Below are 14734 nucleotides of genomic sequence, written 5' to 3'. Positions count from 1 at the left end.
AAAGCAGAAACAACACAAGTCTCACAGTGTTGCCACACACTCTCCATGCAAACCATTTATTGCCACGTAAGAGGGATGCCAAAACTGCCAACACTATGCTGGTCCCTTGGGGATAGATGCTCCAGCCCCATGTGTCCCCTGGGCACATCATCGCCTCCATCACTGCAGCGCTGGAGACACCTGGGGGAGAAGATGTGCTGTGGTGACACTGGGCTGGGGTTCAGAGTCCCCTGGGATGCTGGCTCCCACCATGGCACCGGCAAGCTGGCCCAGCCCCAACAGGGCAAGGGCAAAGTGGATGCAGTTGCAGGTGACAGCGTTGTATTCCAGTGCCTGGTCCATGGCCGCCCGGATCCGCCGCTGCAGGGTGGCCACATCCAGCCCTCCCTTCCTCCGCAGCACCTTGGCTGGGCCCCGCGTCCGCAAGAGGTGGTTCTTGCCATGCTTGGCCACAATTCCTGATGGGGATGTCCCCGAACTGCCTGCGACGTGGAGAGAACTCTGTGTCCCATGTTCTTTCCATGCAGACGTCCCCACGTTGTGACCATCTGGTGGGGCTCACCTTCCAGGTGGATGATCTCTCCGTCACCGCAGTACACACCAGCATGGGCGCCCCACCAGCCAGGGCCCCCAGAGGCCAGCGGGAAGAGGAAGAGGTCTCCAGGTTGGGGCGTGGCCACCCCATTGGGGACCACGTCGAAGTGCTGGCCCAGCAGCCCCTCACAGAGGAAGAACGCCGTGGTGCTCACTGCCCCGGCCACCGCCTGCAGACCCGGCTGTGTCTCAGGGCCACCGGTGCCCTGGGGATAGCAGCAGCATCACTGACCCTCTGACTCATCCCCTGTTCCCAGTGGCTTGGGCACAGATTGGGTCTCCAAGGATGTGGAAACCCCCAGAGAAGGTGCCATTTCCTCCAGGTGCTGAGCACCCATGGGTAATGAGAAAAGGGCAGGGTGTGCAGGATTTGGCCCAGTTGAACCAAGTGTGACACAGATGCTGTGGGGTGCCGAGGGGACGTTGGCACTTACCTGCCTGGAGCTGCTCACCTGAAGGGACAAACACCTGATGTCAGCCCCAGTGACACCAGGGAGACGGGACTGATGGCACCAGTGTCACGGTGCAGCTGCTGCCACCCCCTGCCCAAGCCCCTGGCTGGGGTTCCCGTGCCAGCACCCCCAAACCTGTCGCACCCAGGAGCTCAGCCAGTGCCAGGACTGGAGGAACGGCCCCTCCGGGGCTCGCAGGGTCTGCAGCAGGGTGCTCACCTGTGGGGAGAGGGGACAGGGACACCCGGGACCCATCCCTGACTGACACCCACCCTTGCTAGCACCCATCCTCATGAGCACGCATCCCTGCTGGCACCAGCCTCTGGTAGCACCCACCATTGCGAGCACCCACTCCCAGCCCATGCAGCCTTCCCCCCCCATTCCCCGTGCCCCCAGACTCAGCAGAGGGCAGGTGCCATCCATGGGGTCCGTGGGTGACGGGTGCCACAGCAGCGTGGTGGCACCACCTGGGTGCAGGCGCCCACCCTGATGGCTCCCCGGTTACCTGGCTGAGGAGGTTCATCTGCAAGGCGAAAACACGGTGTCTAGAGAGCTGCAGACACAGGGCTGTGCCCAGCCCCACCATGGGGGAACCTCTCTGTCCCCAAACGGTTGTGGTGGCACACGGCTGTGCCAAAACCTAAGCTGCCGTTTCAGGCACCATGCCAGTGCCAGTACTCCCTCACCTTTGGGGTCTTCCGAGGTCCCCTGGCTGCACTGCGATCCTCAAGCAGCTCCTGCTCCACCAGAAGCAGCGGGGCAGGACCTCTCCCCGGTGAGCACCGCAGTGGCTCTTGGCACCCGCACCAAGCTCTGCCGGTGCCCGGAATGTGCCCAGACCACACCGACCGGCCCGGCCGTGGCACCCAGCCTCTTCTGTTCCTGCACCCTGAGGCCAGTCCTAGGGGAACAAACCAAACCTGGTGTGACATTTCATCACCGAACCCCGTGGGTGACGCTGAAGGAGTCACGAAACCACTCTGTGGTCACCAGGTACCAATAGCTGGTAGCCACCACACTGATGCAAAACCACCTCTTGGTGCCAAAACGCTTATTGACCTGCAGGTGATCCAAGGGACGGCCAGCAACCCCTCCCCAGCCCTGTGTCCCCGGGGCTGTGTGTGCCTGGGGTCAGCTCCAGAGCCACATTACATTGTAATCCTTGCTCTGGGGTGTCAGCGAAGGCTTTGGCGGGGCTTGTGGTGGGTGATGTGGGAGCTGTCACCCTCTGTCACCAACCACTACGAAAATAATACTGTTTTACTATAAAATAAGCAACCTGCCGAACAAACCTCCACAAGGCACCGTAATTTTTCATGGAGAACAAAAAATACCCCGTCCCACTTCCTTACAAATATCTTCATGATATTTTTTTCAGTTAAACATTTAATTGAAAAACTAAAATCCGATTCTTCCCGGACCCTCCCGCCGCCGCGCCCGCCCCTTCGCTCCCATTGGTCCGCCCAGCCCACGTGAGGCACCGCGGGGGCTGCTGGGGAGTGTAGTCCGCCGAGGCACTAAACTGCGCATGCGCCGCGCCTCCGCAGACTACATCTCCCAGCAGCCCCTGCGGCGCGTTGGAAACAGCAATTTAGAGACCTCTTAATTGAGCGAAATCTTAATTTAGCGAAGCGGCGCGGACACAAACGAGGCTGGTGGGGTCACCGTGTGAAGAGGTAGAAGTTTATTGGAATATAAACATTCAGATAACGTGTAAGATAGAAAAAAAACCAACCCAACAACAACATATACAGACACTTGTTGGAAGGAGACGTTGAGGTATTTATCCACCGCCTAGGCTATCACATTTCTTTTTTTAAAATTTACTTATTTTATTTTTTTTTTAATTATTTTTATTATTTTTTTTTAAATAGGTAAGAAAACTAGTAGCAAGGCTGCTGCAGCTGTTTGGTGAGAAACCATCATCCGATGCGAACGCGTTTGGAGCAAACACACCCACGCAGGCGGCGGCCAAAGGACTCGGTGTGACATTCACCGTCCTTGTGCCTTCCCAGCATCAACCGGGACCTGCTGCAAGAGGACAAACAGGTTTGGGTTTTATTCTGTTTTGCTTGTTCTCTAGCATCAAACCCAGCAAATCTCCCCCCGACGCAGGAGCACTAAAGGCCACGTGGAAGCAAGCTGGGGGATTTTTATTTCTTTCTTCTTTTTCTTCCTCGTTTGCTATTTTAATTTTTGGTTTGGCTGCTTGCTGCAAAACCTTCGCTGGTCTGGAGTTGAAAGAGAATTAGCGACACTGCAAAGCAGAGCACTTCACGCAAGGAACAGTTCTACCCGCAGTATCAAAACCCCTGAGTACTTTACAATCGAACACGGTCGAGTGAAATGATGCGGAGCCGGGGGAGTGAGGGGACCCACCACCCTCGCTCAGCCTCCCCCGCCTCCTCCGCCCCATCTCTGCTGCTGGTTTCCACAAGCCCGGTTTCCAAAACCCCGTTCCCCAAAGCCTGGCAGCTCAGTAGGAAACCTGGAACTCAGCAAAACCTGCGTGTGCCAGGATCAAAGCCAGGCTTTAGGGAAGGGTTAAACTCTTCACAGTCTGACTTGGCTGGTCCTTGTCACTGAGGAAGGACCAGTTTATTGATGCAGCTTATTTTTACTGAGGTATCTGTTACACATCCTGACTTGATTCTTTCCCTGAATCGGATACAAAACAATCTGTTAGTCCCTATTTCCAGTCTAGTTGTGTAAAGCTTATAAACATTAATACTCTAGTAGTGTCAAAGCTGTTTAGCAGTTCAGTGATTCGAGTGCCTTTCTGTGCAAGAGAACACAACGTTAGCATGTGATACATCAGCAAAACCACCCATTACTAACCTCTGCTCCCCAGGACCAGAGAAGAAAGCATAAAGGAAAAGAAAAAAGTTCCCCAGTCCCATTTGTAGGAAAGAGCCCCCAAACCCACCCCAAAATAAAAATAATAATTAAAAAAAAAAAAAATCACAAAAACATTAAAAAAAAAACCAAAATAAAACAAAAACAAAAAACACATCAAAAGAAAACCAAAAAAAGGGGGAAAATAAAAGAAAACCAAAACCCAATCAATCTGGAACAACAATTTGAGCAGTTCAGCCTCTCCGTGCCTGGTGTGGGGTTGTTATTCCACCCCAAAGCGATGGGAGATCTCAGAGCAGCATCGATCTCGGGACATGTGCACCCTCAGCCGCTTTCCCTCGTCCTCCTGATGTTGGGCAGTGGGATAACTCAAGCTATAGTGTAGAAACTAACATCTAGACAGCGTGCAGCTTCTTGCAACTAGGAGGTGCTGCCCATGGTTTACACAAACCTTACCATGAGCTCTCAGCAGCACTGGGGGATTAAAAAGGAGAACCTGACTTTTGAGAGTTTAAAAGAAGGATTAGTGATTTCATTTTCTATGTATGTTTTGCAGCCCAATCCTCAGGCTGCTGATGGGGCTTTTTTCCTGTGGCTCAGTGTTTTTAAAATCCATACTTTTAAAATAAAATAAACAGCAGGGAGCACAGCACTAACCAGAAGGCAGCTCCCCCGTACCTGTAAAATCTCCCAGAGCGCTAAGACAGGCTTACGCTGTTCGTAGGAAGGCACAGACGCTTCTAGGCTGAGCTTAGGCTCTGCGGTGCGGACAGGTATGGCCTCCCTGCAAAGTTTACGTGCTCTCCACAGCTCCGCTCGCCTTGGGAGCAGATAAAAGGTGCCTTTCTCTTCTCAAGCTGCACTCCAGAAAACTGGCTTTTAGTAGGTTGAACCTCTCGAATTATAACACGGATTTTAAGTAAGGTCATAATATATCTACTGGCTCAGGGGGTCATTACACAAGCACCTCCGCACAGGTGGAAAATAAAGAGTAGCTTCTTATTTCAGTGTCTCTCACAAAGGCAAATCTCGCAATGCAGACAGAATGAGCTGTGTCGGCGATAACCCAGTCCCAGCAGGGCTGAGGAGCTGGTTGGGGGCAGCAAACTGCTTTTGCACAGAGCCTGGAACTTGGAAAAAGAGCAGGGACTTTGCAAACACCCTCATGTCCAACATAAAGGACAGATCTATGTCAACAGACACTCCTGTCCTCTTTTCCTACCTCTCCCTGTCCTCCCATCACATGCACATATCCTGGGACAATGCTGTTCAGGTTGTCTCCTGCTTAGCCTGAAGGACAGGGAAGCCACTGCTCTTTCGCTCAGCCTTTTTTTCTGTCTTTGGTGATACGATTAAAAATAAAATTAAAAAAAACCCAACACAATGTCAGCAAAACCACGTATTAAAAAAACCAAGCGATAAGATATGCAAATACTTCCTGAAGAGGTCAAAAAAAAAAAAAGATAAAAACAACAAGAAAACAACCCAAAACAAACCCCCAACAACAAGTACACATCTGAGGTATTTCATCTGCTCAAAAAAACCTGACTTGGGCCTGGAGGATGGGCAGGACGTCACCAGGGCAGGCTGGCTGGTGCTGGGACCTGATCTCCAGGCTGGGGCAAAGCCGGGAGGAGGAGAGGACAGAATGAGGCCACCTGAGCAGGACCTGAGCTCCTGGAGTCACTAAAGTCACCTTGGGTGGCTCCAGACATGGGAGAGCCATGGCTGGGCCTTCGCTTTTGACCAGCGGTTTGAGGGATAAGGACAAGGAAGGGCTCGATTTCCTTCTCTCTGCTTCCACCCAGGAGAGCAAAAGGTTTTACTCAACTGAGAGGGAGCGACTTTCTTTTTGCTCATGTACAATTTGAAGGGGACTGGGTGCCTGGAGGATTACAGAGCCCAAGGAAAAGACATGTGTGTGGCATTAACCACAATACCTACACACGCCCCAATCGATTTCAAATATTTCTTCTACCTTGTGGAGAGCTTCTGGGGCTACTGAAAGACACTTGAGGAGAAGGAAGTCACTCACCAGCCCTTCTGTGAGGATCAAAACACGAAGTCAGGGGGATGAGTTCCTTGAGGGGAGAGAGACAAGGTCAAGGGTGTTTAAAACTTGGCTGAAAGCCTGAAGAAGGCAACGATAGGGAAGGGGCCAGCACCAGCCAGGAGAACCGAGCAGCTGATCGCGAGGTTTTTAACGTGTGTAACGGCTCTTTGGATTGTCAATACACAGAGTTGTTTTGTGGGAAAAAGTCCTTGTGGGTACTGGTTCGAGAAGAACCGAGTTTCCCTGCCCTAACTCCAGGTCTTTCCACCTGCCTTGGTGACGTCTCGGCCATCTCTCAACTCGCAGCTCCTAGAGACGATCCCTGATTGAAAAACGCCAGGCGTGTCCCCCCCCTCCTCCATGTCCCACCCCTCAACAGGAACACAGCAAACCCTGGGAGGAGGAGGAGGAAGAAAACAAAAAGCAAAAGGGTGGAAGAAAGGGGAGAACAAAAGAAAAAGGCTGGCCAAACAGACAATGAAGAAAAAACTCGCTGGCATGGAACGGTTTCAACGTCATCATCTCGCCATCGGCCAACCCCAAAAGCATGTTCCTTGAGATGAGGTAATGTGTGCGACTCCTTCGGCTCGCTTCCTCCCCGAGGAGAGGCAGAGGTGCCGGAGGCCAGTGTGAGACCAGAGGCTGGGCCGTCCGTCAGAGAGACCAGCTGGTGGAGGGCTCCGCGCTGGGCGTTCCGCGGGATGAGGTAGGGCTGGGGGAGCAGTGGGAGCTGCTGCTGCTGCTGCTGCAGGAACTTTGGGTGCTGGAGCCTGCGATGAGGTGAACGACCGGCTTCTGGGCAAAGAGCACTCCTGTGTGGCGGAGAAAGACAAGGGTTAGCGGGGTGGTGGGGTGGTACGGCTGAGGAGGGTACAAAGAATCCCAGAATGTCAGGGGTTGGACGGGACCTGGAAAGCTCATCCAGTGCAATCCCCCATGGAGCAGGAACACCCAGCTGAGGTTCCACAGGAAGGTGTCCGGGTGGGTTTGAATGGCTGCAGAGAAGGAGACTCCACAACCTCCCTGGGCAGCCTGGGCCAGGCTCTGACACCCTCACCTCGAATAAGTTTCTTCTCAGATTTAAGTGGAACCTCCTGTGTTCCAGTTTGCACCCATTGTCCCTTGTCCTGTCACTGGTTGTCACCCAGAAGAGCCTGGCTCCATCCTCCTGACACTCCCCCTTTCCATATTGATCCCCATGAATGAGTCCCCCCTCAGCCTCCTCTTCTCCAGCTCCAGAGCCCCAGCTCCCTCAGCCTTTCCTCATAAGGCAGATGCTCCACTCCCTTCATCATCTTTGTTGCTCTGCGCTGGACTCTCTGCAGCAGTTCCCTGTCCTTCTGGAACTGAGAGGCCCAGAACTGGACACAACATTCCAGATGCAGCTTATCCATCCCCAAATACCTCATCCTAACAGAGAGAGGCTTGGTGCAAGCCAAACAGGTGTGGAGACAGATCAGAGATAACCAGGACATCTGGAGGGATCACCAGGACTTGTTCCAGCAGCCTCTGTCAGGGGATGTTTTGCTTACAGAGGCCTGAGAGATCCCAGACTTTGGGGGTGAGAAGCAACTTTCATTGCCCTGCAGTGCCAGGTCCAAGGGTGCAGGTGTGTGACCTGCAGTGGCGAAATGACTCGAGCAGAATACAGGGAACAATATCCCAGAGATGGGCAAGGAAAAGCTGAGTAAAGCCGTTCCTCACCAGGAGAAGAAGGATAATACTTCTTTAACGCTTCTAGAGAAGTCCTTTCCCTTAGATTTTGAAAATACTAACCAGCACCACCAGAAGGAAAGGGCATTCATCCTCACTGCCTAGGACCAAAAAAAACCCCAAACTAAACACACAGACAAAAAAGCCAACACCACCAATAAAAGAGAGGAATCATCTCCTGCACGTGCTGTTCTGCACCACCAGCCCCAGCCCCGGGAGCGGTTCTTTCTCACCAGCGTAAATCGTGCCGTTAATCTCCACCGACATGTTGATGCTCCCAATGCCGTTGGGTGACAAATTCAGTGCTGCCGCTGCCGCTGAGTCTGGTTTGTCTTCTTTCAAGAAAGAAGAGAGGCAGAATTAGAGAGGAACTATCCTGCTCTCTGCAATATCCAGGTGCACACAGAGCCTACTCTCTGCTGAGGAAATCCCCATGCTACCTCCAATTCCAGGGGGTTCCATTTACAGCAATATTTAAGGGCAGCTGAATGTTAAAACCCTTCCAGACTCTTCTGAATCCCCAACCTCAGCCACCCTGTGTCCAGGAGCCTGGGTCACAGGATTGCTTCCCTGCCTTTCCAGTCTGTGCAGCCGTATCACGGTTACCAGCCCACCTCATGGTGATTTTGGGGCATCGGGCTATTAAAACAGAGAGAGGTTATGCAGTCTGCTCTGGCATTGCATGGAAAACACATCTTTTTATCTCCTTTCAAGGCTGCTGGGGCAGCAAGTCCACCATCCCCGTAAAGAATGCTAAGGATATTGTTCACATTTAACCTAAATGTTGCTATCAAGCTGTGATAAGCTCACATGGTGCTTTTCAAAAGCACAGCATCATTTTTATTTTGCAGTTGGTAAAGTCAGAGCATGAAAGACAGGACAGACTTGTCCACGGTCACCTAACGAAGGTGGGAACAGCACTGAGTCCTGAGGGCTCAGCCCGCAGCCTGGTACTCTTTGTAGAGACTAAAATCACTCCTAGCATTTTGATTTAGGAAGTTCAGGGTAGAGAGAAAAAAAGGTAAAATAAAAGGGAACGAACATTACTTGATAAAATTTGTAGGTTTTTTGGTTACATTTTTATGTAAATGTGAAGTTTAGGTGGACAGACAGCTGCCAGGAACTGTGATGTGAAGTCCCAATCCCATTTAACTCCACTACAAGCTGCTACTGCTTCAAAGGGGAACCTGCTTTGACCCTTTGCCATATACATTTTTCTGGCAAAGCACCTCAATAAAACATTTACCAGCATTGCTCACTAAGGCCTCAAGAAAACTCTTCCCTTTCTTCTAAGCCATGCCAAACTTGCCCGGCCTTGTGCCTGCATCCCCATGTACAATTAATAAGGGGTCTGAGCCCTTTAATTTTAATGGATCAAAAGGTTTGGAGGAAGCAGCTGTTGGACCTGATATTTTCGGAGGCTTTGCTGTCCAGGGAAGTGCAGCCCCCAGGACAGGTAAGGGAGCCACGGCACTTAAATCAGCTTTTGAAGCCACGATGTATAACAGTCTTGATTGTGACAATGTGACCTTTACAGGGTGACTCTCCTTTTGTAAAAGCATTTCAGGAGCGCATTTCCCAGGCCATGAATGCTGCTTATATGTGACCTTCTCACCCAGCCCGGCCAGGAGTTCTTTGCCTGGAGGCTGCGCGTAGGGTTGCAGCAGATGTTGGGAGAAATCACCTGATTTGCTCAAAGCCCTGGGACGCGCAAGGCCTCCCCCAAGATATGTGGGGTTTTGCAGCCGCCTTGTCACATCTGACAGAGGATAATAAAGTAATTCCCCACAAGGCAAGCTCTGGGGAGGTTTAACAGCTTGAGTCACGAAGGAAACTCAGAGTATTTGTTGTGTGGTTCAAGTGGGTTTTATCAGCTCAGATGCAGAGCTTTCTAACGCCAGGCTGGACTCAGACGCTGCTGGATTATGCATCAACAAGAAGAGAATAAAGCCAGCAGCGGCAAGCTTAAAACCTAACAAAATATTGCTGTGAATGCCGAGGTGCTGCTCACCCTTGCCGTTGATTTTGATCTTCATGGGGATCTGCCGCGCCATGCTGAAGAGGTTGCGCTGCAGAGCCTGCTGGACCAGCCGCTGCTCCTCCTCCGTCATCCGCGACACCTTCTTCTCGGGGGGCTCTCCCGACTCCAGCCTCTCCCGCAGCTGCTCCAGGGTGGCTGCTCTCGCTGCCACCGTAGCCTGCTGGCTTGCCAAGGTCACTGGCACGGCGATACGGTTTGGCATAGACACGGTCAAGGGCACGCCGTCACCTAGACAAGGAAAAAGTCGCTTAGTCCTTACCGGCGGGCCTTCCTAAAGCAGGCAGGCAAAGGTTGAAACAACAGGCAGGATATTCTGAGCCACCCAAGTGGCTACTCTCAATGTGGATAAAATGGAAAAAAACCCTGCGTTTAGCGCCTGCATCTCTTAACTCAGCCACCTTTGCTGCAAATAAAAGTAGCCAACCTTTTCTGACAGCCGCTGCTGGAGACACCCGAGGATTGCTGGTCCCGCTGCCTGGCGCAACGCCGATGATGGGGAAGCGGATTTTTGGGGGAGACAGGAGGGAAGGAGGCCCCGGGGTGGTGGGCGAGTAGCTGAACAACGAGGAGCTGTAGCTGGGCCGCCTGCCCTCCCGCCTGTTGCCGTCGATGGCAGCCTGCAGCTCGGCCGGAGAACTCAGGGACTTCTTCTCACACTCGTAGGCATACAAGTACTTCATATACCTGGGAGAGAGGCGAGCAGAGGGAAATTCAAGGAGGCTCCTCAACAGAACACAAAATTATAGGCTACAGCAACAAGCAGCGTGTTCAGGAAGCCTTTCAGGCTGAGGTCCTCTGCAGATTTGGAGCATTTGTCTCCGTATCGTGGTCTTTGCACATCGTGATGGCTGCTGCGCTTGGTTTGATGAGCGTTGAGCAGTTTGGGGGTGAAGCACGGCTCTCGCAAAGAAACTGAGTTTACTCCGTGTTTATAGGGGAGCACATAGTTACACACCACGGCGAATCATCCAGAATTACTTTACAACTGAGATATCATTGAAAGCGGTAAGAATTAACATCTTGGACTGTAATATTAACGCATGGAAGGATGTTTGAGGAATTACCCTTGTCTAAGTCATTTGTATTGGGCAGCACTGAACCTCTTACTGAATTCTGGCAGGAGACGGCCTGTTTGTGCCATGGAAAGGAAAACGACAAGGAGCTTCCCTCTCTGGGGCTTCCAAAAACTGAGTCTGCGGAAGAGCTGGGTGTGGATTCCCAGAGCCCAGCCTCCCATGCTCGACTTACTAAAGCACAGCTTTGCCTTCTCGCTTAAATTTTACAGTAGGTTTACTTTCACCATTCTTTCTCCTCTGCTTATTCTATTTTTCTTCCTTTTTTTCTCCTTGCCTAACCAACACCAGGTACTGCGGGTCAGAAAAGCAAGCCCCACAGTAAGCGAAAAATCCAAGTTTCCACGACTAAATAGCGATAAACCAGACATTTAAATGATCAAGTTCATACTTGATGCCTATAAATCAGGAGACCTCCCTCCTCACTGCGCTAAGTGCTCTTCAGAGATAGAGCAAAACCCCCCCTGCTCTGAGTTTAAGCTCTGAAGAGGCAAGAAAGGCAGAGGAGGAGGGAGACACAGCGAATGAGGCAATGGCGTATTAGCGCTGAGATTGTAGGGATGGGAACGAGTTCAGGAAGAATCAGCGCTAAGAAAAACGAGAGGAGAGGGAATAGAAAGGAAAAACCGCAAGCTTTGGATGACAGGGATAAGTGAACAACTTCTCAGCCCCTCCCTGGCCACAGAGTAGAATTTAAACTTGCAATTTTTCCAGCCCAGTCCTCATCCTCCCAGACTCACTGGGTTCGGAGCGTGAAGGCGGCACTGGTGATGGAGGTGGGCAGGTTAAGGCCTTTGGTGATCTCTCGCCAGATCTTCTTGTTGATGATTTCCACCAGCCCTCCTTTCTCGGTCACCAGCTTGTAGAGCATGTAGAGATCCAGGATCTGCTTTGCCATGATGGGGATCCGGTTGATGGGGGTTCCTACGAGGGAAGGAAACGTGGAGTCAGAGAGGCCAAGAAAACCATCAGGTTGTGGCTATCGATCTTCTGTCTAATAGGAAATTCAGGCAACTCTATTTGTAGCCTGACTTGAGGCCACTCGATGGGCGAGTAAATGAGCCAGAGAAGTGCAGCGACATGGCACGTCCTTTTCATGAAAAAACCTTTCCTGTAGGTAAAAGCAATTATCAGCCACATTACAAACCTGCAGCTAAGAGCAACTCTGAAAACAAAAAGAGGGGAAGTGGGGACTATTCAGTCCTAGGTGTGAGCGATCACTTTTTTTATGAGCTCCCAGGGCAATTTCAGATAAAAATCTGTATCGTTTGCGCTCAGGAAGAGGCTGAGCAGCCAAGGCATCCTCACGGCTGCTTGGAGAAGCACCGGGTGTCCAAAAGCTTTTTGGAGCCCCAAACAAGGTCCTGCTCCATCCTCGTGAGGACGGACAGGGCATGAAGGGAAACAGCTCCATCCTGTTCAGTTTTGTCCTCTCGTGCACTAACGGCGGTGAGAAAATCTGATTTTTAACCTTTTAGCAGCACGTCAAAGCGATAAAGCGCGCAGGGTTTGTAAAGGTCAAACTAACGAGATTTAGGCAAGGAGAGGAAGGGGCAGGGGGAGAAAAACATGCTGATGTAGCAAAGCTTTTATTTTACATAGGAAATACTGTCCTGGATCAAAGCATTGTCCACCCAATGGCCAGCACCAGCCTTTCCAGGAAAACGCTGTAATGGACGATTATGGAATCCCCAACCCACAGGGGACACTTCTGCCACTGCTCATCAGCCAGCGAGCCGCTTAATGCCCCGAAGCAGAGCAGTTTATGGCCCTTATAAATGGGTTTTATTCTGTTTAGTGAAAAGGAGTTCAGCTCAGCTCTGCAGATGTCCTCATTATACATGTATTTTTTTTTTCCTCTCTTTTCTTTTTGAAGCCTGTTATGTGGTGCCAATTCCCACAGGTTAATGAGATGCTGAGTAGAATAAGTTAACTTTTTCAGCTTTAAGAGGGCTGCCTTCAATTTCCCCAAGTTACTAACTCTGAAACTGTAAGAAAACAAAGAGCAACCTGATCAGGCTTGGCCTGCACGCCCCGTCATTTTATATCTCTCATATCCTCTTTTCCTTGCCTTGTCTAAACAACCCCTTCCCTGCCCACGACGGAGAAGCCCACAAAGCAGTAATTTCACAAACTACATCAGATCCTCTTCCTGCATTTCAGAGACAACAGTTCCCTCGGGGAGCAGCGACAGAGACGTTTCTAAACTGTTTAAACACACCGCGGCTCCATCCACCCATCCAGCCCCGAACCAGGAGCTGGTCCCTCCCAAAAACCCACCCTGGGTAAACGCAGTTCCTCAATTCGCTTCGCTGTTTGCTTTGTTTTCCTCAGCCACCATTTTGTCTCGGCGTGTTATTCCAAAGATTAAGAGCATCGTTTCAGGCACACGGAGGGCTGGGAGCGATCGCGTTACCAGCCTGAAGTTATCATTCATCAGCTGAGCCGCAGCAACCAGAGTCACACCCAAGCAAAAAGCAGGGAAATATTCATCTCCTATGGTCTCTAGGAAGAGCCGATGTGGTTTTTTTTCCACCCCAAAATGTTAATACTCCAGCATTTTTGCCCCAGCACCAAGGAAAGTTGGGGTGTCCTAAGCCTTTGCTGCAGTGGGGTAGCATCCAGACCCTCTCCCTGACACCTCCAGCAACCCCGTGCTGCTCAAAGTCACCCACTCTTCCCCAATCCAATTTAGGGAACAGCATTAGCTTGTCCAGAAGGGACTTTCATCCAGCTCTGCTTGGACAGGGACCAGATGGAGAATGAAAGGGGTCACGGATTAAGGCTCCTCAGGCAAAGAAGCCACTAAAACAGGCTATAAGGAAACACCTACTTTTTAATATGCTGCTTTTATCCTAAACACAGTTTTACTCTCCTCTAGACTATCTCATGTCAGCAGCTGAAAAGGTGCACAAGTATATTTATCCAAATGAACGGGACAAACATTATCTACATCAGTGGGAAATAAAGGTTTGAATGTATTTCCAGAGAGCCGGCTCATAGCTGGGGCAGAAACTGCAGTCAGCTCTGCCTTCCCCGCCTCACGTTACAGCCCCTCTGACACCTTCCCTTCCTCGAGTTTGCTTTAAAACAAGCCCCACAGACCACAATGCCCTGAAATTTCATTAATAGCTTTATAAAGCTCTAGCTTTTTTTTTTCCCCCCATAAGATTTCTTTACGCACGATGAGAAAACTTTACAGCACGGACAAAACTACTTCCATCCTATTATACCACTTGAGCATGGCGATACAATCATTTTCTCCCACATTTGCCCATAGTACCACCTCCAGTAACATCTCCCACAAGCCAACAAAGAGGGATTTGGGTTTTGAACCCAGACAATTAACTGTACTTTTTTAGGTTTCATAGGATCTGATTGCAAAAGAGCTGAGAGGCTGGGAAGTGCTGCTCTCGTCTCCTCCCCCAGCCCCTCTGTGAGGAAAGGCAAAGCGATAAAGTCTTTATTGGAAACCCCCAGCGCTCCAACAGGAAAGGCTGAAAAACGAGTATCAGGGGACGATGGGGATGCTGAAGCCCAGCGGATCCTTTCAGAGGCGGCTGCGGGGCTTGTCAGGGGCCGTGATGGATTACTGTCATCTGGCAGCATCAGGATTAATGATCCGGAGGTCAGAGGGGAGAATTCCAGCGGGAAAGGTCAGCAGCCGGGGGCACGGTGTAAGACTTGTTGCCTTTTGATGGCAAACTCATTTTACTGTACTTCCCAGCCTCTGTATTCTCAGAAATGCTCTATGTACAGCGCTCGAAAGAGCCAGAAGCCTTGTGCAAGTCAAGGAGAGGGCGAGGGAAATGACTCGTTTTCTTGGTAAATGACTTTTCTTTTTAATATAACCCCAGCTACGTAAGCACAAGCCACTCCTGCAAGGAATCGGCCAAAGGGGCAACACGAGGAGCCTGTTTCCACTGGAAAAGAGATGATGAACAGCTGATGA

The 14734-nt window shown here is 51.0% G+C and overlaps 2 protein-coding genes across 3 annotated transcripts in view; both read right to left on the bottom strand.

Moving 5' to 3' along the window:
- Nucleotides 1-66: 66 nt before the first annotated feature.
- LOC136106869 (uncharacterized) lies at nt 67-1632 on the bottom strand. The gene is made up of 5 exons (XM_065847543.1): nt 1552-1632; nt 1191-1265; nt 563-800; nt 250-482; nt 67-180 (listed from the first exon to the last, which is right to left on the bottom strand). Exons 1-5 carry the CDS (start codon nt 1630-1632, stop codon nt 160-162), a joined length of 648 nt encoding a protein of 215 aa, XP_065703615.1. The 3' UTR covers nt 67-159.
- Nucleotides 1633-2707: 1075 nt separating this feature from the next.
- Nucleotides 2708-14734, bottom strand: part of ARID3B (AT-rich interaction domain 3B) — a 32100-nt gene continuing 20073 nt past the window's right edge. Inside the window, exons 5-9 of one of the 2 annotated variants that reach the window (XM_065847757.2) lie at nt 11523-11706; nt 10134-10393; nt 9680-9937; nt 7902-8003; nt 2708-6767 (exon numbers count right to left, since the gene is read on the bottom strand). In XM_065847757.2, the coding sequence (XP_065703829.1) occupies nt 6610-6767; nt 7902-8003; nt 9680-9937; nt 10134-10393; nt 11523-11706 (962 nt within the window). In that variant the 3' untranslated portion in view covers nt 2708-6609. The remainder of the gene's footprint in view (nt 6768-7901; nt 8004-9679; nt 9938-10133; nt 10394-11522; nt 11707-14734) is intronic. The other variant, XM_065847758.2, reaches the window with a different exon arrangement.

Source organism: Patagioenas fasciata, chromosome 12, assembly GCF_037038585.1.
Source record: "Patagioenas fasciata isolate bPatFas1 chromosome 12, bPatFas1.hap1, whole genome shotgun sequence".
In the NCBI taxonomy this organism is placed as follows: domain Eukaryota; kingdom Metazoa; phylum Chordata; class Aves; order Columbiformes; family Columbidae; genus Patagioenas; species Patagioenas fasciata.
The sequence above is the reverse complement of the archived record's forward strand: the minus strand, read 5'-3'. Positions and strand labels throughout refer to the sequence as shown.